Source organism: Podarcis melisellensis, assembly GCF_964234715.1.
Source record: "Podarcis melisellensis genome assembly, chromosome: 16".
Lineage (NCBI taxonomy): Eukaryota > Metazoa > Chordata > Lepidosauria > Squamata > Lacertidae > Podarcis > Podarcis melisellensis.
In genome coordinates, this window is record NC_138533.1 from 17,846,347 (window position 1) to 17,868,558 (window position 22,212).

At 44.7% G+C, this 22,212-nt stretch overlaps 3 protein-coding genes and 1 long non-coding RNA gene across 5 annotated transcripts in view; 3 read left to right on the forward strand and 1 right to left on the reverse strand.

Annotated features, from left to right (window-relative positions):
• Positions 1-9,973, reverse strand: part of LOC309359151 — a 68,696-nt gene extending 58,723 nt beyond the window's left edge. Inside the window, exon 1 of the long non-coding RNA XR_014163740.1 lies at positions 9,651-9,973. This is a non-coding gene — a long non-coding RNA (uncharacterized lncRNA). The remainder of the gene's footprint in view (positions 1-9,650) is intronic.
• LOC309359031 (arylacetamide deacetylase-like 4) lies at positions 432-6,219 on the forward strand. Its single transcript, XM_081892462.1, has 4 exons — positions 432-1,105; positions 1,851-2,067; positions 3,034-3,097; positions 5,423-6,219. The coding sequence occupies exons 1-4, from the start codon at positions 929-931 to the stop codon at positions 6,195-6,197; spliced, it is 1,233 nt and encodes a 410-aa protein (XP_081748588.1). The 5' UTR covers positions 432-928; the 3' UTR covers positions 6,198-6,219.
• A 51-nt stretch (positions 9,974-10,024) lies between the features above and the next one.
• Positions 10,025-16,730, forward strand: LOC309359025 (arylacetamide deacetylase-like 4). The gene is made up of 4 exons (XM_081892452.1): positions 10,025-10,821; positions 11,569-11,785; positions 12,459-12,522; positions 15,083-16,730. Exons 1-4 carry the CDS (start codon positions 10,645-10,647, stop codon positions 15,861-15,863), a joined length of 1,239 nt encoding a protein of 412 aa, XP_081748578.1. The 5' UTR covers positions 10,025-10,644; the 3' UTR covers positions 15,864-16,730.
• A 157-nt stretch (positions 16,731-16,887) lies between these two features.
• GPATCH4 (G-patch domain containing 4) lies at positions 16,888-22,177 on the forward strand. Of its 2 annotated transcripts, none has more exons than XM_081892536.1 (8): positions 16,888-17,115; positions 17,701-17,820; positions 18,260-18,333; positions 18,814-18,906; positions 19,307-19,414; positions 20,104-20,210; positions 20,395-20,445; positions 21,178-22,177. In XM_081892536.1, exons 2-8 carry the CDS (start codon positions 17,739-17,741, stop codon positions 21,563-21,565), a joined length of 903 nt encoding a protein of 300 aa, XP_081748662.1. In that variant the 5' UTR covers positions 16,888-17,115; positions 17,701-17,738; the 3' UTR covers positions 21,566-22,177. The 2 variants fall into 2 exon arrangements, with proteins under 2 accessions (XP_081748662.1, XP_081748661.1); XM_081892535.1 differs by having other exon boundaries at positions 16,902-17,115; positions 17,731-17,820.
• Positions 22,178-22,212: the final 35 nt, after the last annotated feature.

A 22,212-nucleotide genomic window follows, 5' to 3' on the forward strand; every position in this document is an offset into this window, starting at 1 on the left:
ATGCATTCATTCATTCATTCACTCACTCACTCACTCACTCACCAACCTCAACCTCAGCACAAACTAACATTTCTCACTTTATATATACAACCTGCTGCAGGCCGCTGACTCATGCTGACCCAGCTTTATTCGCATTAAAGAAACAGCAGCCATTTTAGCCCATTTCTGAAGCAGGTGGCTTTCAGAAAAATCAAGAAAGTCCTGCTAATTTCTACTTCTGGTGGCTGCTGGGAGCGAGATTTCTTTGAAAATGTCTTACAGTGTGAGAGCACCTAATCCTTCCCATTCAATAATTTCCTGCTCCTCATCAAGAGAAAGAGTGAGGAGAGTTACAGAGTCCTCAGCTGTGCCGTGCCTGACCAGCTGTCCACAGAGAAAACTGAAAAGCTGGATGCTACCTCTTTTTATAAAGAGGTGAAATAAATAAATGAAAGGAGTTGCATGTGCAGCAATCAAATTTGCGCAAGAGCAGGATTGGCTCCCATTGTGTGCATGCACAGTGCCAACCTCTTTGATCACCACACTGTCCTGACAGGGGCAGTGATACTGCTGTTGGCAGGAGGTTAACACTGACATTGATGTGCCATCCCTGATAACGTGCGCTCTCTGAATTACGAGGGATTAAAGACTCCAAAGTATTTAGTGTGGGAGGGCAAGCACCACAAAAATGAAGACGTGTTGCATAGGCAACACCTGACTTAAGAGAAGGGTGCTTGCCCATCTGATTATCCTTCAGAGTCTATGAAAATTCAGAGGCTATGGATAGCCTGCAAATTCTGAACCGATTAGTAAACTGTTTGTTTTCTTCCCAACTGTGTGGGTTGGCCACAAGATGTTCTCTTGCATGCTGTAGACTGTTCTTGTACAAAAGCCACTTAGCAATTGCTAAGACGAAGTCTGTACCTCTGTGCTTCTGAGTTGAAGGGAAATGGCATTTGGTGGAACCCTGTGGATGCTGATGTTATATATGACCATTTTCATTCACTTCATGCTGCTTGCATGGGGAGTTTATTATCGTCTTACCAGGCCCTACCTGCCTCAAGGAATAAGCGGTCGTGCTAATTTAATATTTGTTGATTTCGTAGTGGAATATGGATTTGTACTGGTAAGTTTATTTTATATATGTCACAGGAATGAGGTGGCCCCTCTACTAGAAGGGCTGTAACCTTTCAAATATTTTAGTTTAGAGAAAAGGCGAGTAATAGGCGACAAGATAGAAGTTTATAAAATTTAGCATAACATGGAAAGTGGATAGAGAAAGTTTTTCTCCCTCTCTCATGAATTTGTGGACAATCGAATGAAGCTCAGTGTTGGAAGATTCAGGACAGATGGAAGAAAGTCCTTCTTCACACCGAACATATTCAAATTATGGAAGTCACTCCCACAAGAGGCAGTGATGGCTGCCAAATTGAATACCTATCTAAAGGTACAGTAAATTCACAAAGGAGAAGGCCTCCATGCCTATGCCTCTAGAGGTGGAGGCAGCAATGCTTCTGAACACCAGATATGGAAAGGGGAAAGGGCTCCTGTGTTCATATCTTGCTTGAAGGTTTCCCACAGGCACTGGGAACAGGCTTCTGGACTAGATGTGCCATTGGCCAGGTCCAACAGACTCTTTTTACGTTCTTATGTGTATATATGTTTATATATGTGTACATATATCTATATCTATAGATAGATACCTTCACAACATCCCAATCTCTAAGTGGAGAGTGGTGAGTGAAAGGATATACAGTGTAGGTGCCTCACAAGTGAGGGGTTTGTTCCATAGGCAGTGCATGTATGCACTTTTTTAAAATGCAAAATTATCTAAGGCTGATCATAAATGCTGAATGTTTTTGTTTCAACAGGGAGCGTTTCTGGAAAAACTGGGCATTTGCCGTAAGCATATCTTCCTCAGGGTTATGTACGATGCCATACCAACAAGGAGGGACTCAAAGTTGATCAGAAAGGACCTTGTTTTTGATGGGGTGCCTGTGAGGGTGTACTGGCCCAAGACACCAGCTGCTGGGAACAGGAGAGGAATCATCTATCTTCATGGAGGCGCTGGACTCATCGGAAGCATCCGTAAGCTCTTTGGAATGTTTTTGAAAAGGATAATTTGAGGAGGTACTTTAATGTAAAGGTCTTGAAATGCTTGCTATGTGAGGTGTGGGAGTGGTTACTACTACTCCTGTAGGCAGCTTAAGTTTTGTGTAGGATTGGATTGTGTGGTCAGAAAACAGGCGGAGACCTCTTGTTACAAAGGTGACCAGTTCTGTATTAATTCCTAGTATCACAGTCAATGAAAAATCCTTAAAATGTCAAAGAAGGTGTTTCTGCTTCAAGCCCAAAAGGACTTTTTTTGTAAGTGCTTCCAGAAGTGATCAGAAATAACTGGAAAGAAGCCAAGAAATGTGGGAGGAAATTTGTTTTTGTTTTCTATCCATTGAAACTGCTTGATCTCTGTTACAGATCAGGAGAGGGGAAAACCACAGAATGGTTTTTAGCTAGCGATGCCCCATTTACAAAGAGTTCAATGCAACTGAGTTTTTCCCAGAGGAAATTCATTAAAAGTTGTTGTTTTCTACAGTCAAGAAGCGCACCCAATTTATGACATATAAATACAGTGGTGCCTCGCAAGACGAAATTAATCCGTTCCGCGAGTCTCTTCGTCTTGCGGTTTTTTCGTCTTGCGAAGCACAGCTATTAGCGGCTTAGCGGCTATTAACGACATAGCGGCTTTAAGAAAAAGGAAACAAACTTGCAAGAACTCGCAAGATGTTTCGTCTTGTGAAGCAAGCCCATAGGGAAATTTGTCTTGTGGAACGACTCAAAAAACGGAAAACTCTTTCGTCTTGCGCGTTTTTCGTCTTGCGAGGCATTCGTCTTGCGAGGTACCACTGTCAATAAGCAGATATATCCATCTATCTCTATATTTCAACAGTTTTACTTTCAATAGAACTAACATTGGATTCAACTCACAATGATATCAGTGTTCTTGACCAGGAAAAATTGTAATGGAGGGGTTGTGGGGCTTGTGCTTTCTTCCAGAAGTCTATGAAAAGGTCTGCCGTTTCATTGCACACCAAAGTGATTCAGTGGTTATGAGTGTTGGGTAAGTGGCTTCACTCTCATTGTCTCAAAAAGGACATGGAATGCCTCTCAGTTTCTAACCTTTCCTAGGGAATATTATATATATATATATATATATATATATATATATATATATATATATATATATATATATGGTACGCATCTGGCAAGCCCCGGCAACTCAGGGCAGCTCCTGACAAAAAATAGTAAAAATACAATAAATCATCAAAGACTAAAACCTTCCCTGATCAGGGGTGTCTTCATATGTATTTTTAAAATTACATAGGTGCTTATCTCCTTGACATCTGCTGGAAGGACATTCTACAGGGTGGGTGCAACTACGGAAAAGGTCCTCTGCTTGGTTCCCTGTAACCTCACCTCTGGCAATGAGGGAACCACCAGAAGTCCCTTGGAGCTGGATCTCAGAGTCTGGGTTGGACAATGGGGGTAGAGACACTCCTTCAGGTATACTGGGCCCAAGTCGTTTAGGGATTTAAAGGTCAACACTAACATTTTGAAACTGTGCACAGAAACGCATTGGGAGCCAATCAGTGGGGTAGCTAGGCAGAAGTGTATGGGGTGACTTGCCACGGGAAGCACTTACCTTTGGGGGTGGTACACCAGCGCCCCAAGAGCGCAGCGCACCTCTAGGAAAGTCAGTGTGGCCAGGGGCTTGGCCCACAGCACACCAGAGCTGTTGCACCCCCCCCAGTCACCCTCTGGTGGCTGAGAAACAATGGGGATGTGCTGGCCACACAAGGAGGGTCCCTGGAAGGGATACGTCTTGGGCGCCCAGCAGGCCCAGTGCTGCCCCAAAAAACAGCATGGGGGCAGCACACTCCCACCATGTCCCCCTCAGCCGGTGGGTGCCCGGGAGGGATACGCCACCTTGGGTACCCCCAGGCCCAGCACTTCCCAAAAAAGTGCAACCTGCATACCCCATGGAGCTCACTATGGCGTTGGAGCCAACGTAGTTCTCTTAGGACTAGTGTTATATGGTCCTGGCTGCTTCTCCCATTCACCAGTCTAGCTGCTACATTTTGGATTAGTTGTACTTTCCAAGTCACCTTCAAAAGTAGCTCCTCATCGAGAGCATTGCAATAGTCAAAGCCAGAGATGACCAGAGCATGTACCACCCTGGTGAGACAATGTGCAGGCAGGCAGGTTCTCAGCCACCTTACCAGATGGAGTTGGTAGGCAGCTTCACTGGACACAGACCTGACCTGTGCCCCCATGGACATCTGTGAGTCCAGAATGACTCCTGCGCACCTGGTCCTTTAGGGGCACACTTGCCCCATTCAGGACCAGGGAGTTCCCACACCCACCCAGCCCTTATCCCCCAGAAACAGTACTTCTGTCTTGTTGGGATTTAAGTCCAATCGGTGAAATGCCATCCAGCCTTATAAAGTTGTAAACATAGTGATTTTGCCAACATTTAGAATGGGTGTTCATTTCTGTATTTAGATTTCTAGCTCAAATCCCTTTGACTTTGAACATAGTAGAAATCTGCTGGATCAGGCCAAAGGGGACTCATCTAGTCCAGCATCCTGTTCTCACAGTGGCAAACCAGATGCCCAAATAGGAAGCACACAAACAGGACCTGAGCAGAAGAGCTCTCTCCCCGTTCCAGTTTCCAGCAACTGGTATTCAGAAGCATTACTGCCTCTCATAGTGGCACATCATCCTTGTGACTAGTATCCATTGGTATTAGTAATTGCTAGGAGTCTTGCCAACCTGATCAGGTGAGCTGTGGGAGGACAGGTAGATACCAAGTAGTGGGATTAAAAATTCACTGATGAACAGGATGCTGGGCAGTGCTACAGGAACCTGCTAATGGGACTCATTTACAGTTGTGGTTTTTAACACTCAAAATGACTTTTAAACGGGTTAGGCTATCCAGTCGAAGAACTTAAACAATGTGCCATTGAAACATGACACCAGATGGCAGTGCAGTCATCCATGTCAAATAATTGGGTATATGTTGTAGAAAAGGATGCAAAGGAGAAACCAAATGCCTTTACATTTTAGAATGATATTAAAATATCTTTCTAAGAACACTTAAAAAGTGAGTGTAGATCCAGATATGGACAGGGGAAAACAAGAAGGAAGCAGCTGGAGGGGAGAGAATGGTGTGTGGCTATGTATAGGAACAAGTGTAGATTTCCAAAGGGAAAGTTTGCATTTGCTTTCTATTTTTGTCTCAGACCCCCATAGGGTTGCAGAGAAAGGAATGTGGCCCTAGGGGTGAAAAAGATTCCCAACACTAGCAATATGTAATGCAGGCAAACGGTCCTTTTCTGTGAAGTGTATGATGTTGAATGTGGGCAATATCTTGTTTTCTCTTTAGATTTCGTTTAGCTCCTGAGCATCTCTATCCGGTCCCTGTGCTGGACTGTTTAAATGCTGCAATACACTTTCTGAAGAATGCAGAGGAATACGGAGTGGACCCCAACTGCATTGCCATTGCTGGGGACAGTAGTGGAGGCACATATGCTGCAGCTGTTTGTCAGGAACTGGTGACCAGAGAGGACCTCCCAAGACTGCGAGCTCAGGTCCTGATCTACCCATTTCTACAAGCAGTGGACTTTGATCTGCCTTCCTATCAGCAAAATCAATCAGTTCCTCCGTTGTTCAGGAAACGAGTTGTTAAATTTGGTTCGACATATATGACTGGGAAGGAGGTCAATGTGGACCCAGTTATAAAAGGTGCCCACATCCCTCCTGATTTGAGGGAGAAATACCGAAAATGGATCAGTGCTGATAACATTCCAGAAGAATTTAAGGCCAGGGGCTATGTCCCTAATGCTCCTGCCCCATTTTCAGAAGAAATTTATGAAGACCATAAAAGAGGTCTTGAGGCAATGTTTGCCCCCCTTCTAGCAGAGGATGACATAATCCGCCAGCTCCCAGAGACTTTCCTTCTAACCTGTGAATATGATGTTCTCCGGGATGATGGACTGTTGTACAAGAAGCGGTTAGAGGACAACGGTGTGCTAGTGACACATCATCATCTTCCAGATGCAGGCCATGCAGGACTTAGCATTTTTGGTTGGGGGCCATTTGAATTTCCGAGCTCAAAGAAATGTTTGCAGCATATGGTACAGTTCTTAAAAGTTTTATAGAAATAAATGACTGTCTTTGTCATTTCCTGGATCAGATCATTGGCCCACTTCATCCGGCATCCTGTTCTCACAGTGACCAAACAGAGGCCTCTTGAGATGCCAGCAAACAGTACCTGGGTGCAAGAAAAGTCTTCCTATTTGTGAGTCCTAGCAAGCAGTATTCAGCGGCATACAACCCACAATAGTGCAAACATACCTATAGCCTCCTCCATGAATTGGCCTAATCTATGATTAGATGGGCTCAAGATCTTGGCCATAATACAGAGATGTCCCAGTGGGAAAACTTTTGGAGAGTTGAGGCATTCACAAACTAAAGGAAGGATTGAACTCTGATTGATAAGAATACACACAGAGGTTTGAACCAGCAAGACTCTGGGAAGGGTGCGTATAATAATCTCTGTCTCTCTGTGTCTCCAGCCCCCTCGGCCCCAGGTCGTTTTATTCACAAAAGAGCTTTTTACAGAGTGTTCGTAAGAACCAATCAGATTTCTTCTGAGCATTTCAACAAACCCACAAGGGGACAAGTTAAACTACCAAAACTAATTAACAGAACTACAAAGGAGGACATTTGGCAACCCCCCCCCCAACAATCAATACATAGGATAAGAAGGATGGCCAGGAGGACAATGATCATTATCACCTTCATGTGAGATCTGTCTAAGCAACTGGGCTGTGTCCGTGACTTGTGAAGAAAGAGAAATGGGCAGTAGAGAAAATGGCCAGAGATGCAGAGGGTTGTGGGATTTGATCAGAAATTATTGTCAATGAATCAAACCCAGTCAACACAATGCATTCATCGTGGACACAATGGCTTGATGTATATTTTATAACTCCTCATAGTAATCCCACGTGACTCCACACTCTGGATATTTGCACTCCTACAGAGGGTTAATTGGAAGTTTACTATAAGGGTTGCACCATAAGGGAAAACCTCCAAAAAGTTTTCTATCGCTGGCACTTGACACCCTGTAAACTTGCTAAGATGTATAGAAACCTCTCTAAGAATTGTTGGAGATGCGCAGAACCTGGTGGGACTACATTACATATGTGGTGGGCATGCAAAGGGATTAAACCATTTTGGAATGACATCTCTCTCAAACTTAATTTTTTTAAAAAAGTAAATATTCTAAAAAAACCAGAATCATTCTTATTGGGCATTACCGGTCTGGATATCCCTAAAAAAACAAGGAAAATCTTTTTGTATGCCACCACAGCTGTGAGGGTTATAATAGCTACACATTAGAAAAGTGAATATATACCTACTAGATCGGGCTGGATACTAAAACTGGCAGAATATGTGGAGCTAGACTATTTATCAGAAAGAATTAAAGATAAATCCAAACAGGAGTTTATCTCAAATTAGAATTGTTTTAAGGAATATTTAAAAAGTAATTGTTGCAATCTGAAAACAGTAACAGCCTTTGAGTAATTTCTGTAGACACTGAATATAAAAGGAAAATTGATAGAAAAGACAATACTGTTAATAAAAAGACAATAGACAATATAGGCAACAAGTTTATTAGTACAAAATGGAAGAGATGGGAAGCCATTTATTTATGAAAAATATTAATAAAATATTTTAAAATTACATCTTCTTTTCTTTTTCTATTTGTGTTTAGTAATAGGTTGACTTAAGAATGATGACAATAATAGTCACCAAATACATTTTGAAAACAAAAACATGTTTAATGGTAAGATGTAAAGTTATGATTTAAAGATTTTCTGGTTTACTTAACATTGTGAGCATAAGCACTTAAAACATTTCCCCCCTAAATTTGTTCTCTGCAAATTTTGAATCACATCATCAAAATCAATTCCTTTTGCTTTCGGTGGAAAGAAACACCCACTCCCCTTCCTTATTCATACGCTCTCCACTACATCGAGTTCAGCCGCGTTTCGGTGCGTTTGTTGACTGATCTAAAAGGTTTCAATGACTTGTTGAGGTTAATTAATTGTCAGACAAAGTTATTAAACTCATTTTAAATAAAATTACTTTTTCAAAAAACGTTGTGAGCCCAAATTTTTAAATTTTATTTTAAAAACACATATTTTTGGCATTTTGTCACCCCCCCCAGTGATGACCCCTGAGGAGACCCGCACCCCCCTTCCTGCGCCGCTGGCGAGAGTATGACTTCATTACTAAAAGGTCTTTTTTCTAGGTGCTTTTGGAAGAAACTGATTTTCTGGATCCATTTCTATTGGGGTTTAGGGCTGGTTTTGGCGCAGAAACTGCTTTGGTCGCCCTGTATGATGACCTCTGTTGAGAAAGAGACAAGGGAAACATGTCTGGGAGGGGTGGATGAGGCGTCCTGAAACAGATTGACTTCCTTAAAATTAGTTTTTCAGCTAGTTCATTGCTTTTTTTCTGTATTCTCTACAAAAGTCATCAGAATAAATCCAATCAGGCTTTATTTATAACAGCTAGTGTCTGTCTTTAGATCTGTCTGCATGTGGACAATTCCATAAGCAGGGAATCCGGTAGTGCATTGGCACCCCTGAACCCCAGATCATAAACAAACAAGTCGTTTCCAACTTAACACAGGTAATGCTCTACTCTTACGCACAGTTACTAATGCGTGTAAATCCATTAAAATATAGGGACTCCTAAATAAATATGAATAGGCCCAGGCTGCCCCCCAACTGGTATTTAGTACTTCTTCAGCCCACATCTCAGAATAAGAAAGGCACCATACTGAGAAGCTTTTAATGTTTGATGTTTCATTGGTTTTTTAAAAATATTCTGTGGGGAGCTGCCCAAGTTGTTGTTAAATTATTATTACACTTCATTGAATAGCAGTTGCCAGGAGCCGCTGGAGGGGAGAGATGCCTTTGGGCTCCAATCCTCCTTGCAGGCTTGGCCACCACGAGGAGACGATACAGTACTGAGATTCCTGCATTGCAGGGGGCTGGACTAGATGACTCTCAGGGTGCGGGACTAGATGGGCCGTTGGCCTGATCAAACTACAGGGCTCTTCACGTGATCTGTGTGTTCACGCAGACGCACCCACGTGTGTGTGTGTGTGAGAGAGAGAGAGAGAGAGAGAGAGAGAGCGCGCGTACCTTCAGAGAGAAGCCCGTCTCTTCTTTGCAACGAGGATGAATAATAATAATAATAATAATAATTTATTATTTGTACCCAGCCCATCTGCCTGGGCTTCCCCAGCCACTCTGGGCGGCTTCCAAAAAAATAATAAAAATTAAAATACTCTAATGCATCAAACATTAAAAGCTTCCCTAAACAAGGCTGCCTTCAGATGTCTTCGAAAAGTCTGATAGTTGTTGTTCTCCTTTGACATCAGCTGCAACTCCCCTCCCCACCTGACCCACAGCTTCCCTGCCTGCTCTCTCTCCACCCCTAACCCCAATTCCACGGGCATTGCATTGCATTGCACAAAGACCCAAACACACCCACACACCCAAAGCTAGCTGCAACCCAAGGTGCTTTGCACTCACCCGACTCGTTGCAGTACCCGACGGCAGACGGGACGGGTCAGCTGTTCTTCTGAGGCCGCGCCCCCTTTCCCAAGTCAGTATCCTGCATCTCTCTCTCTAGCAGCTCGCACTCTCTAGCTTTAACCCTTAAGGCAACGAGGCCGGCAACTTCGCCCCCGAGGGAGGGTGTGTGGATGTATGGCAGAAAGCTCCTCTCTCCGTTTGCAAGGCTAGTCTGCGGCCCGCCACTTGCCTGTCTATAAAAGGAAACAAGATGGAAGGCCTGTGCTGCTTTCCCTTTAATGCACGCGGATGCACCGTGAAAGCAAAAGCAGGGGAGTCGGGTAGGAACTGCGTGCTGGGCGGGCGCAGGAGGGAGAGGAAGGACTAGGCAAGGCGGGAGCGGTGGGCGGGCGAGTGGGAAGGCGGGGGAAAGAGCCACGGCGGAATACTTTTTGTGCCGTTTTGTCACCCCCCTCAGTCTCGACACCCGGGCGGTCTGCCCCCGCCGCAGCCCCTTCCTCCGCATCTGCGCCCGTGGCCACACCTGCATAGATGTGTCATCCCTGATCACCTGAGCTGCCCAATTCATGGGGGATCAAAGATGCTGAAGTATTTTGTGTGGGAGAGGAAGCATCATCAAAATGAAGATGTGTTGCAAGGGTGGTGCCTGTCATAAGATAAGGGTGCCTGGCCTGATCTGCTTGGCCTTCAGAGTCTATGGGAATCCCATGCACCTCTTCTCTCTGGAGGAGGACTGGGAAGATACAGCCACACCTGTGTGATGAACAATGTGTGAGGAACAATTGCAGCAGTCAGCAATCCAGGCTAGACTGGAATCTGAACAGATTAATAAAATATTTTCTCAGTTGAAAACTATGTGGGTTGGCAGAGGATGTTCTCTTGCACATGGAGAAGACTAGTCTCGTACAATTAGCATTGTCCCAGACAAAGTCCTTAGAAAAGCATCGGCTCAGGCGAAGTCCCTACCTCTGCACTTCCAAGTTTAAGGGAAATGGCATTTGGTGGAACTCTGTGGATGCTGATATTATATACATTTTCATTCATTCATTCCTTGCTGTTTGCATGGGGAGTCTATTATCATTTTAAAAGGACCCACATTCCTCCAGGAATCAGCCAGGGCATAAAATTACGAGCTTTCAGTTTTGCAATGGAATATACACTTGGACTGGTAAGTTTGTTTTGAATATATCACAATCGAAGGGATGGAGTGACCCACCCTCCTTATCAATAAGGCTACAATGTTCAGGATTTTTTAGTTCAGAGAAAAGGCAAGCAACTGGTGACATGATGGAGGTCTGTAAAATTATGGATGACGTGGAGAAAGTGGATAGAGAAAAGCTTTTCTCCTTCTCTCATGACACTAGAACTTGTGGAGATCCAATGAAGTTGAATGTTGGAAGATTCAGGACAGATAGAAGAGAGGACTTCTTGACACCAAACATATTCAAACTATGGAAGTCTCTTTCACAGGGGGCAGTGATGGCTACCAAGTTAATAATAATAATAATAATAATAATAATAATAATAATAATAATAATAATTTATTATTTATACCCTGCCCATCTGGCTGGGCTTCCCCAGCCACTCTGGGCGGCTTCCAAAAAATATTAAAATACTGTAATACATCAAACAAAGTTGAATAGCTTCCAAAGAGGAATAGATAAATTCAGTGAGGAGGAGGTTTGGGGTGGCTGCTAGGCTCCATGCCTATGCTCTGCTTCTAAAGCTAGAGGCAGCAAAGCTTCTGAATACCTTTTGCTGGGAGAGGGTTCCTGTGCACAGATCCTGCTTGAAGGTTTCCCACAGGTACTGTGAGAAGATGCTGCTGGACTAGATGGGCCATTGGCCAGGTCCAAGAGGCTCTTTTTACATTCTTATGTACATATATGTATGCTGAATGTTTTGATTTAAACAGGGATTGTTTCTGGAAAAACTGGGCATTTGCCATAGATACATCATCTGGAGGATTGCGTTCAATGCCATACTAACAGGGAAGGACTCAAAGTTGATCAGTAAGGACCTGGTTTTTGATGGGGTGCCTGTGAGGGTGTACTGGCCCAAGACACCAGCTGCTGGGAACAGGAGAGGAATCATCTATCTTCATGGAGGCGCTGCACTCACTGGAAGCTTCCGTAAGTTCTTTGAAAGAGTCTCACAAAGGTTTACCAAATGGTTTGTGGAGAATTTGGGGTGGTACTTTAATGTAAAGTTCCTGAAATGTTTGCTACATAGAGGTGGGGTGCTTTGTACTGCTGCTGTTGACAGTTTAAGATTAATGTAGGATGTCATCGTGTGGTAAGAAATTGGGGCTGAGAGGCCCCTGTTACAAAGGTGACCAGTTCTGTATCACACTCAATGAAATATCCTTACAGTGTCAAAGAAGATGTTTCTTCTTCATGCCCCAAAGTACTTCTATGAAATGGCTTCCAGAGATGATCAGAAATAACTGGAAAGAAGCCCAGAAATGTGGGTGGAAGTTTTGTTTTGTTTTCTACCCATTGGCACTGCTTGTTCTGTTACTGATCAGGACAGAGTAAAACCCACAGAATGGTTTTTAGCTAGTGATTTACAAAGAGTTCAACTGAGTTTTTCCCAACTGAGCTCTATTAAAAGTTGTTGTTGTTTTCTATAATCAAGTGGCATCTACATTTTATGACATAAAAATGAATAAATAAGCAGATCTCTTGATTTCAACAGATTTACTTTTAGTAGGACTGACACAGACTTCAGCTCACAATGATATCAGTGTTCTTGACCAGGAAAAATTGTGATGGAGGTTTTGGGGGGGCTTTTGCTTTCTTCCAGGAGCCTCTGAAAAGATCTGCCGTTTCATGGCCAACCAAAGTGATTCAGTGGTTGTGAGTGTTGGGTAAGTGGTTTCACTCTCTTGGCAGCCGTGTAATGCCCCTCAGCTTCTAACCTTTCCTAAGACCTGATCCCAGAGGAATTATTTTATTTTTATTTTATTTTATTATGTTATTTTATTTATTTGTACCCCACCCAGCCACTCTGGGTGGCTTCCAACATATAAAAAAACGTAATAAAACATTGCACATTAAAAAGCTTTCCTTAACAGGTCTGCCTTCAAATATCTTCTAAAGGTTGCATAGTTACTCATCTCATTGACATCTGACATACCCAGCAACAATTCTCCGATGAAAATAGGGACCTCCTACCATAATGTTTCTCCGATGAAAATACTGATGCCTTACCATACTCTTCAACATTCATCGGATTAAAATAGGGACATCATAAGGAAAAGTGGGCCATTCCAGGATCAGATCAGAAACTGGGACAGCTTCTGTAAATCCGGGACTGTCCCTAGAAAATAGACTCACTTGGAGGGTCTGAGGAGGGTGTTCCATGGGGCGGACACCACTAACCAAGCCATCTGCTTGGTTCCCTGTAGCTTTACTTCTAGCAGTAAGGGAACATCCAGAAGGCCCTCAAAACTGGATCTCTTATGTCCTGGCTTGGATGATGGGGGTTGAGATGCTCCTTCAGGTATACAGAGCTGAAGCCATTTAGGGCTTTAAAGGTCAGCACCAACACTTTGATTTGTACTCTGAAATGTACTGGGAGCCAATGTAGTTCTTTTAGGACCAGAGTTATATGGTCCCGACAGCTGCTCCAAGTCACCAGTCTAGCTGCTACATTCTGGATTAGTTGTACTTTCCAACTCACCTTCAAAAGTAGCCCCACATCCAGCGCATTGCAATATTCAAAACCAGAGATGACCAGAGCATGTACCACCCTGGTGAGACAATGTGCAGGCAGGTAGGGTCTCAGCCAGCCCACTAGATGGAGTTGGTAGGCAGCTTCCCTGGACACAGACCTGACCTGTGCCTCCATGGACACCTGTTAGTCCAGAATGACTCCCAGGCTGCGCACCTGGTCCTTTAGGGGCACAGTTGCCCCACTCAGGACCAGGGAGTCCCCCACACCCATCCAGCCCCTGTCCCCCAGAAACAGTACTTCTCTTGTTGGGACTCAAGTTCAATCGGTGAAATGCCATCCAGCTTTATAAAGTTGTAAACATAGTGATTTTGCCAACATTTAGAATGGGTGTTCATTTCTGTATTTAGATTTCTAGCTCAAATCCCTTTGACTTTGAACATAGTAAGAAATCTGCTGGATCAGGCCAAAGGGGACTCATCTAGTCCAGCATCATGTTCTCACAGTGGCAAACCAGATGCCCAAATGGGAAGCACACAAACAGGACCTGAGCAGAAGAGCTCTCTCCCCTGTTCCAGTTTCCAGCAACTGGTATTCAGAAGCATTACTGCCTCTCATAGTGGCACATCATCCTTGTGACTAGTATCCATTGCTATTAGCAATTGCTAGGAGTCTTGCCAACCTGATCAGGTGAGCTGTGGATGGAGGACAGGACCTAGTAGTGGGATTATAACTTCACTGATGCACAGGATGCTACAGGAACCTCCTAACGGACAGAGGAAAACAAGAATAGACCCTTCAGGTGCCCCTATTTGCAGTGACTGTCCCAGATTTTCAGAAGCAATCCCGGTTTCTGATTTGATCCCAGAATGTCCCACTTTTCCTTAGGACATCCCTATTTTCATTTAGAAATGTTGGGAGTGTTTGGAATTATGCAACCCCTGAGCCAAAGAGATAAGTAACTATATGACATCTGAAGGCAGCCCTATATAGGGAAGTGTTTTAATGTTTAATGCTTTATTACGTTGTTATATATGTTAGAAGCTGCCCAGAGTGGCAGGGGCAACCCAGTCAGATGGGTGGGGTATAACTAATTTATATCATTATGGAATAGAATGCCCCTATTTTCATTGGAGAAATGATGGGGGGTATGCAAGAAGGAGTGGACGCGAGTGGCACTGTGGGTTAAACCACAGAGCCTAGGACTTGCTGGTCAGAAGGTCAGCGGTTCGAATCCCTGCGACGGGGTGAGCTTCCGTTGCTCGGTCCCAGCTCCTGCCAACCTAGCAGTTCGAAAGCACGTCAGAGTGCAAGTAGATAAATAGGTACCGCTGCGGCGGGAAGGTAAACGACGTTTCCGTGCGCTGCTCTGGTTTGCCAGAAGTGGCTTAGTCATGCAGGCCACATGACCCAGAAGCTGTACACCGGCTCCCTCAGCCAATAAAGCAAGATGAGCGCTGCAACCCCAGAGTCGGTCACGACTGGACCTAATGGTCAGGGGTACCTTTACCTTTACCTTTATGCAAGAAGGAAGGAGCTGGAGGGTAGAGAAAGGTGTGTTGTAATGAAACAGCCTATTTTTGCCTCAGGTCCACTTGTAGCTGGCATGAGGCCCCCACAAGGTTGCATGGAAAGGAATGTGGCCCTAGGGGTGGAAAAGATTCTCAGCACTTGCAGTATGCCATTACAGAAAATGGTCTTTTTCCATGAAGTGTATGGTGTTCAATGTGGGCGATATCTTGTTTTCTCTTTAGGTTTCGTTTAGCTCCTGAGCATCCCTATCCAGTCCCTGTGCTGGACTGTTTAACTGCTACAATACACTTTCTGAAGAATGCAGAGGAATACGGAGTGGACCCCAACTGCATTGCCATTGTTGGGGACAGTAGTGGAGGCACATTTGCAACAGCTATTTGTCAAGAACTGGTGACCAGAGAGGACCTCCCAAGACTGCGAGCTCAGGTCCTGATCTACCCATTTCTACAATCAGGGGACTTTGATTTGCCATCCTATCAGCAAAACCAATCAATTCCTCTCTTGTACAGAAAACGAGCTATCAAACTTGGTTTGACACATCTCACTGGGAAGGAGATCAATGTGGACCCTGTTATAAAAGGTGCCCATGTCCCTCCTGATTATAGGGAGAAGTACAAAAAATGGATCAATGCTGATAACATTCCAGAAGAATTTAAGGCCAGGGGCTATGTCCCTAAGGCTCCTGCCCCATTTTCAAAAGAACTTTATGAACAAGTTAAAAGAGCTGGTGAGATATTGTTTTGCCCCCTTCTAGCAGAGGATGACATAATCCGCCAGCTCCCGGAGACTTTCCTTCTAACTTGCGAGTATGATATTCTCCGGGATGATGGGCTGTTGTACAAGAAGCGGTTAGAGGACAATGGTGTGCTCGTGACACATCATCATCTTCCAGATGGATTCCATGCAACAATTAGCTTTTTTGGTTTATGGCCACTTGAATTTCCGAGCTCAAGGAAATGTATGGAGCATGTGGTACAGTTCTTAAAAAGTTTATATAAATGAATGACCTTCTTTGTCTTCCATTGGCAGCCTTCCCCTGTTGTGGCTGAACATTCCCCTCTCCCTGTTGTCCCAATCCTAAAGACGAGAAACTCATATCCAAAATTCTACCCAGTCTGATTGATTAAAATCACCATGACATTTGTAAGTTCATAAGCAAAGCGCTGCTGGATCAGGCCATTGGTCCACCTCATCCAGCATCCTGTTCTCAGAGTGGCCAAGCAGAGGCCTCTTGTGATGCCAGCAGGCAGTACCTGGGTGCAAGAAATCTTTTGCAGCATTCAGCAGCATACAGCTTGCAATAGTGGAGGAGGAACATAGCTATCGGCTCCTCCATGAATTGGGCCTAATTCTCTTAAAGCCATCCTACCGAGTCACCAGGTTAGCTTATTCCATTAACTGTTGCTCCATAATATTTGAATATATTTAGCAATAAAGAAGGCGCTTCTGTGTATTAAGCTAAACTGAGCTAAGCTTGTGGGAGTGATATAAACACATTTAATTAGACAGGATTATAGCAAAACACTCGTTTCCTAACACTCATTCCACATTCGTAAGAAATTGAACTTTTAGTATGGCAGGACACACACTTTGGAAGTCCCTGCCTATTGATAGCAAACAGGGCCCCTCACCACACTATTTTTGGTGCCTGATAAAATTGTTGTTAATGCCAGCCTATCCAGATATGAATAATGTTGATATATGTTTTAAGCTCGTTGTTGATTTCATTACTCTTTTCTGAATCTTTTAAACAGCTGTTGTTACTGATAATTTTGTTGTTTTGTTCCTCTTGCTTTGAGGTTCCCCCCTTGCAATCAAGGTGTATATAGATTTCATGAAACAATAAAAAATAAAGGTGTTAAAAAGCAACGCTTGTGTTTGTAACTGTCACCGAACAGGTGTATATTTGCAGAGGTTGGGCTGCTGTCTAACAGCGATAAAGCTTTTAATAATGCCAATCAGAGAAAAGCCAGTAGCAAAAATCATTTATTTAAAAAACCCTTTAAACGCGCAGCAATCCGGCGCTAAATACAACACGGCTCCTAAACAAGCAGCTTTAACCCTCCGCGCTGGTCCCTTTGGTCCCCTCCCTTCAATTCACCCACAATCCTTTGCAGCCAGGGCGTGGGTGGGGAAGGATCTTACTTCCGCTCAAGATGGCCGCGCCCGTGTTGATCACGTGTCTGCGTCAAAAGTGAAGCGCCGCAATTCCGAGTGATCGGAAATTGGAGCTTTTTCGTTTTCTGGAGGACTGGTGAGCTGGGTGCTTTTTATTGTGGGCGGGGGTTTCTGGAGAGATGCGGAAATGCCGTCCGAGGCTATTCCGCCTTTGGGCAGAGTGGAGGGTCGCTGGTGAGAGCGTTTGAGTTTCCTTCTGCAGGATTAAGGTCGTTGAGAGCTAAGTAATCCTTCTTCTTGTGTAGAGCAACTGGTTTGCGTGCAGAAGGTCCCAAGTTGGCTGCTCCAGGCAGGACTGGGGGGGGGGGAATTCCCTGCCTGAAATCCTGGAGAGCAGCTGCCAGTCAGTGTAGGTAATACTGAGATAGGGGGGCCAAGAGTCTGATTCAGTATAAGGCAGCTTCCTCGGCTTCTATTTAAATCAGTTCTTTATTCAGAACCGTGAGGGCTGTAATTTTTCTTTTTCTTCTGGGGAAAGGCTGTAGCTCAGTAGCACAATATCTGCCTTGCATGCAGAAGGCTCAATCCCTGGCATGCCCAGTAGGGCTGGGGTAGGACTCCCTGCCTAAAATCCTGTAGAGGGACAGCCAGTCAGGCCTCATTCAGACTTCCTTTTGTGCCGTGTTTCTCGGCACAGGTCTTCCACTCTTTTATTTTGCAGCCTCTTTATGTTCCATATGTGCCTATCCAGCTTCTATCATGAATGACACTGCTCAGGAGAATAAAAGCAAAGGGCTGAAATTTGCAGAGAAGCAACTGAAGAAGCATGGCTGGAAGAAAGGTAAGTGGGTGGGGCTTGTTCATGGGGATCTTTTGGATACATTCAGCCCCCCCATTAATGTATATGTATAGAACTGGAGCAACATTAGATTCATCACAGCATGGGGCAAAAGGATGGGGTGGGATGCGGAGAAATACTAGTCAAAATCTGTGTTTCAACTTCACACACACTAGCAGGGTGAGAAGCAGGAAAGTGTTTATCTAAAGACCTTAAAGCTTTTGTCGGCCCAGTGTCATATTCTTTTTCTGTGTGTGTAGTGTTATGGCATGCACTCAGCTCTCGTTATGGTCAGACCACATGTGCCAGTTAAATACTAACCACTGTTCTAGCTGCTTGCTTTTTTGGAATGATAATTGGAACTCATTGGCTGCAAAGAACTCTGCCTCCTGTTTGTTCTTTCTCCTAACCATGACTCCACTTTTTGCAAACTTTATTTTAGGCAAAGGACTTGGGAAGCGAGAAAATGGGATCTCTGAAGCCATAAAGGTCAAAGTAAAGTGTGACTCAGCTGGGGTAAGGAAGGTTATGATCTTGAGCCTGTGGATTTAGAAAAGATTAGGGAGGCTGAATCTTTGATCAGCAAGTTCAGTGGAGAAGGAAGGATCTGGAAAAGGGGTCTTTAAAAGTGCTCCCTGTTGATTAACATATTATGGGTGTGAAGTATTCTTCATCAGAGGCAACAGACACTTTAATGATTTAAATAAGGAGCTTGATCATAGAATAGATTTCGTTTTAGCTAAAATCGGTTGAGAAGCGTCTATAGTTGTAGAATTCCTGGCCAAAACAAGAATAAAATTTTAAAAAATACAGATAGCTTCAAAATGCAGGAGAGGGAGTCATAAGAGGGAGGCAGTGGGCTACCGTGTAATCGTCTCTTTGGTTTGGGATATGGTATTGGCAGCCTTTGGAGCCCTTCAAACTTGTGGGCAAAAGTGACGTATCACTACTTTGGGAGAGTCTACAGCCCATAACGTCTGTTTCATTCCAACACAGGTGGGCCACAACCCAGCTGAGCAATTCACTTTCCATTGGTGGGACCACCTCTTCAATTCATCTGCTGCTAACATTGCTGTGGAGACTGGGCAGGTAAAGAGGGCATACAACTTTGGGCTTTGGCATTGGTGGAAGGCCCAGGGTTTTGTCATGGTCTGGAAACTTATACAGTAGGCCAGAGGTTTTCATCTTTTTTGAATACACTGCTCCCTTGTCCAACTACATTCTTTCTGCATCACCCCTGTGGGGCTCAGGAGCCCAGTTATGTCACCCTTTTCCTGCAGAGCTGGCAGCCTCTCACCCTTTTTCGATCAGCCTCCTCTCCCCTGGCCAGCCACTGCTGCCGCCCCTAGTTTCTGAGTTGCCCCCCTGCCCCAAAGAGAGGTGCCTCCTTACACTGCCTATTCCCAACATGGCTTGCCATGTGGTGATTGTTCTTTTTCAGGCTTTGAGTTCTGAATGCTGCTGCCCCTCTCTTCTTCCTCCCCTCTAGGATGGTGTCAAAGTGAAAAAGGTATCTGAGCAAGATGGAGTGATAACGAATAAAAAGCCCCGTAAAGCGCATGGGGAGAAGAACTTGGTCTATGGGCGCTTTGTGAAGGTAGTGAGATGTTAAAGATTCAAACTTGTAGTGTTGATGGTGGGGCTTGGCGTGTTTGGAATGGTTTGTAGCTCACTGGAAGAGCCCCTGCGCTGCATGCAGGAAGTTTTGGGCTCAGACACCCCCAGTTTAAAGGGAACTCCTATGGAAGGGCCATTTCCAGTCAGAATGTGGCTTAACAGTGAGTAAAGATACATTTTTGCCCACCTTATACCCATCTCCCAATATGCCCCACAGAGAGCCTCAAGGTCCATAAATAGCAACACCCTAGTGGTCCCGGGCCCTAAGGAAGTTAGATTAGCTTCAGCCAGAGCCAGGGCCTTTTCAACACTGGCTCTGGCCTGGTGGAAAGCTCTGCCTCATGAGACCAGGGCCCTGCAGGATCTGATTTCTTTCCGCAGGGCCTGTAAGACAGAGTTGTTCCACCTGGCCTTTGGCTTGGAGCCAATTTGATTCCCTACCCCTCTTTCTTTTTCCTTTTTCCTCCTGTGATGAGGCTGCATTTTAATATTTTAATGTTTCAATATTTTAATGTTGTATTTTAATCTTGTTTTTAAGTTGTATTCATTCAACTTGTTTTTATTATTGCTTGTTAGCTGCCCTGAGCCCAGCCTTGGCTGGGGAGGGCGGGGTATAAATAAAAATTATTATTATTATTATTATCATCATCATCTATGCCCCACTTCCAGGCAGCTACATTGACATCTGGTGGAGAAGAGCCTGCATATGTCGTCTCCTCTTCAGATAGCGACAAAGAGGATGAAGATGAGCAACTGGACCTATCTACAGCCAGGAGGTAACCAGGGGTGGGGTTGGCCTAGATCCACTTGGTTGGCAAAGAGGTCTAACCATACTTCCCCCTTTTTTTGCCTCGAGGGGCTGAATTGGGAGCAAGAAAATGATGTGTGTGTGTGTGTGTGTGTATATTCTCCTTAGCTGCAGGCTGGTCACTCCTTAACACAAGCTTTTCTCTTTCCCAGGCTGACTGATGAAGAGCTGGTCCAGGCCTGTGGAGGAAGAACAGCCCATAAGTGAGTATGGTATGAGAGTTGGCTGATACACCCCCAATTTTATGGGGAGGGCTGAGTTTTAATAACTTGGGCCAGTTTACCTGTGAGATCGCCATACCTCATATATGCCCACTTGACCACCACTTTGATCTGCGGAACTGGCAGAGTTACAGGTTTCACGTTAATGCCCATTCTGCATTTGTAAGAAATCAATTTTTTTAAGTGTGGCAGCACCTACACTTTGGTTTTACCTACACCGCAATTATTTGCATGTTTTAAATGGCTGGCTCTACTCATAATTTTATTGTTTTATTCTGTTTGTAAATCACTTTGAGGTTTTGTTTTTACTGTCAAGTGGTATACAAATATTATGAAATAAATAACGTGTTTAGAACAGCCTTCGCCAACCCCCGTGGCCTTCAGATATTTTTTACTACACCCTCTTCTTCCCCCCTCCCTTTGCTGATGGGAGTTGTAGTTCAGATTATCTGTGTGGCACCAGATTGATGAAGGCCTCTCTGCAGCTCGATGTGCAGTGGGTGGCATTAAGTGTATGGGGGTAGGTGAAGCTCTTCTATTTTCTAACACTGGCCACTGGTGGATTAAGTGACCCTTTTCCGCAAGCCAGATTTGGCCCAGGTCTACCAGTTGGAGAAACTGGAGAAGTCCTGAGCAAAGTTCAGAAGCTTAAGAAAGTTTTGGTGGCTGGAGTTGCTACTGCCATTCCCAATGTCTGTTCTGTGCTCTCTCCAGAGGGGCTCGGCATGGCTTAACCATGACAGCAAAGCTGGCACGGCTGGAGGAACAGGAAAAAGCTTTCTTGGCTCGCTACGTCCAGCAAAAGGGAGGAAAGCAGGAGGCAACTGAGGCTGCCTTGAATGGCAGCAGCCCACAGCAAAAGAAAGCCAAGAAACGCAAAGAACAAGAAGGCGAGGCCGCGATTCATGAGAGCTTGGAAGTGACAGTAGATGAGGATCCCCGGGAAGAGCAAGAGGAGGAGAAACGCAACAAGAAGAAAAAGAAGAAGAAAAGGAAGCACCGGGAGGATGGGGAAAGCAAGAAAGGACCATTGGTAGAAATTGCAGAGAAATGGACAGAAATGGCCAGTCACAGAGGGAAGCCAAAGAGGAAATCAAAATGAAAGTGGGATGATAGCAAAGGGAATTGTGGTGGTGGTCTTCTGCTCGCTGAAATTCTTAGAGCCCAGTTCCTGCTGGATCCCATCGCTGCTGTCCCACATTAGAAATTTGCTGTGTCAACAGCACCCTCTAGCCCAGGGGTAGGCAACCTAAGGCCCATGGGCCGGATGTGGCCCATTCGCCTTCTCAAACCGGCCCTCGGATGGTCCGGGAATCAGCATGTTTTTACATGCGTAGAATGTGTGCTTTTATTTAAAATGCATTTCTGGGTTATTTCTGGGACAAAGGAATTCATTCATCCCCCCGCAACATAGTCTGGCCCACCACATGGTCTGAGGGACGGTGGACCGGCCCATGGCTGAAAAAGGTTGCTGACCCCTGCTCTAGCCTAAGCTCATTTGCGCACTTTGTGTCGTGGAGGCTGGCTGCCTAATTTTTTTCTTGTAAAGAATCGGCAGCTGGAAGAGTAAGGTGGCAAAAACACAGAGAGAAGCAGGGGGTTGTATCCAGTGAATCCCTTTTGCAAAGGAAACAGACTTCCCCTGGGTCTGGTCAAAACCTGCTCTAGGAGGTTAGGTAAATGGGTATTAAAAATGTAACAGTGCATGGCTCAATTTTGCTTGAAGGTGAAGAAACAGCACTGCTACAT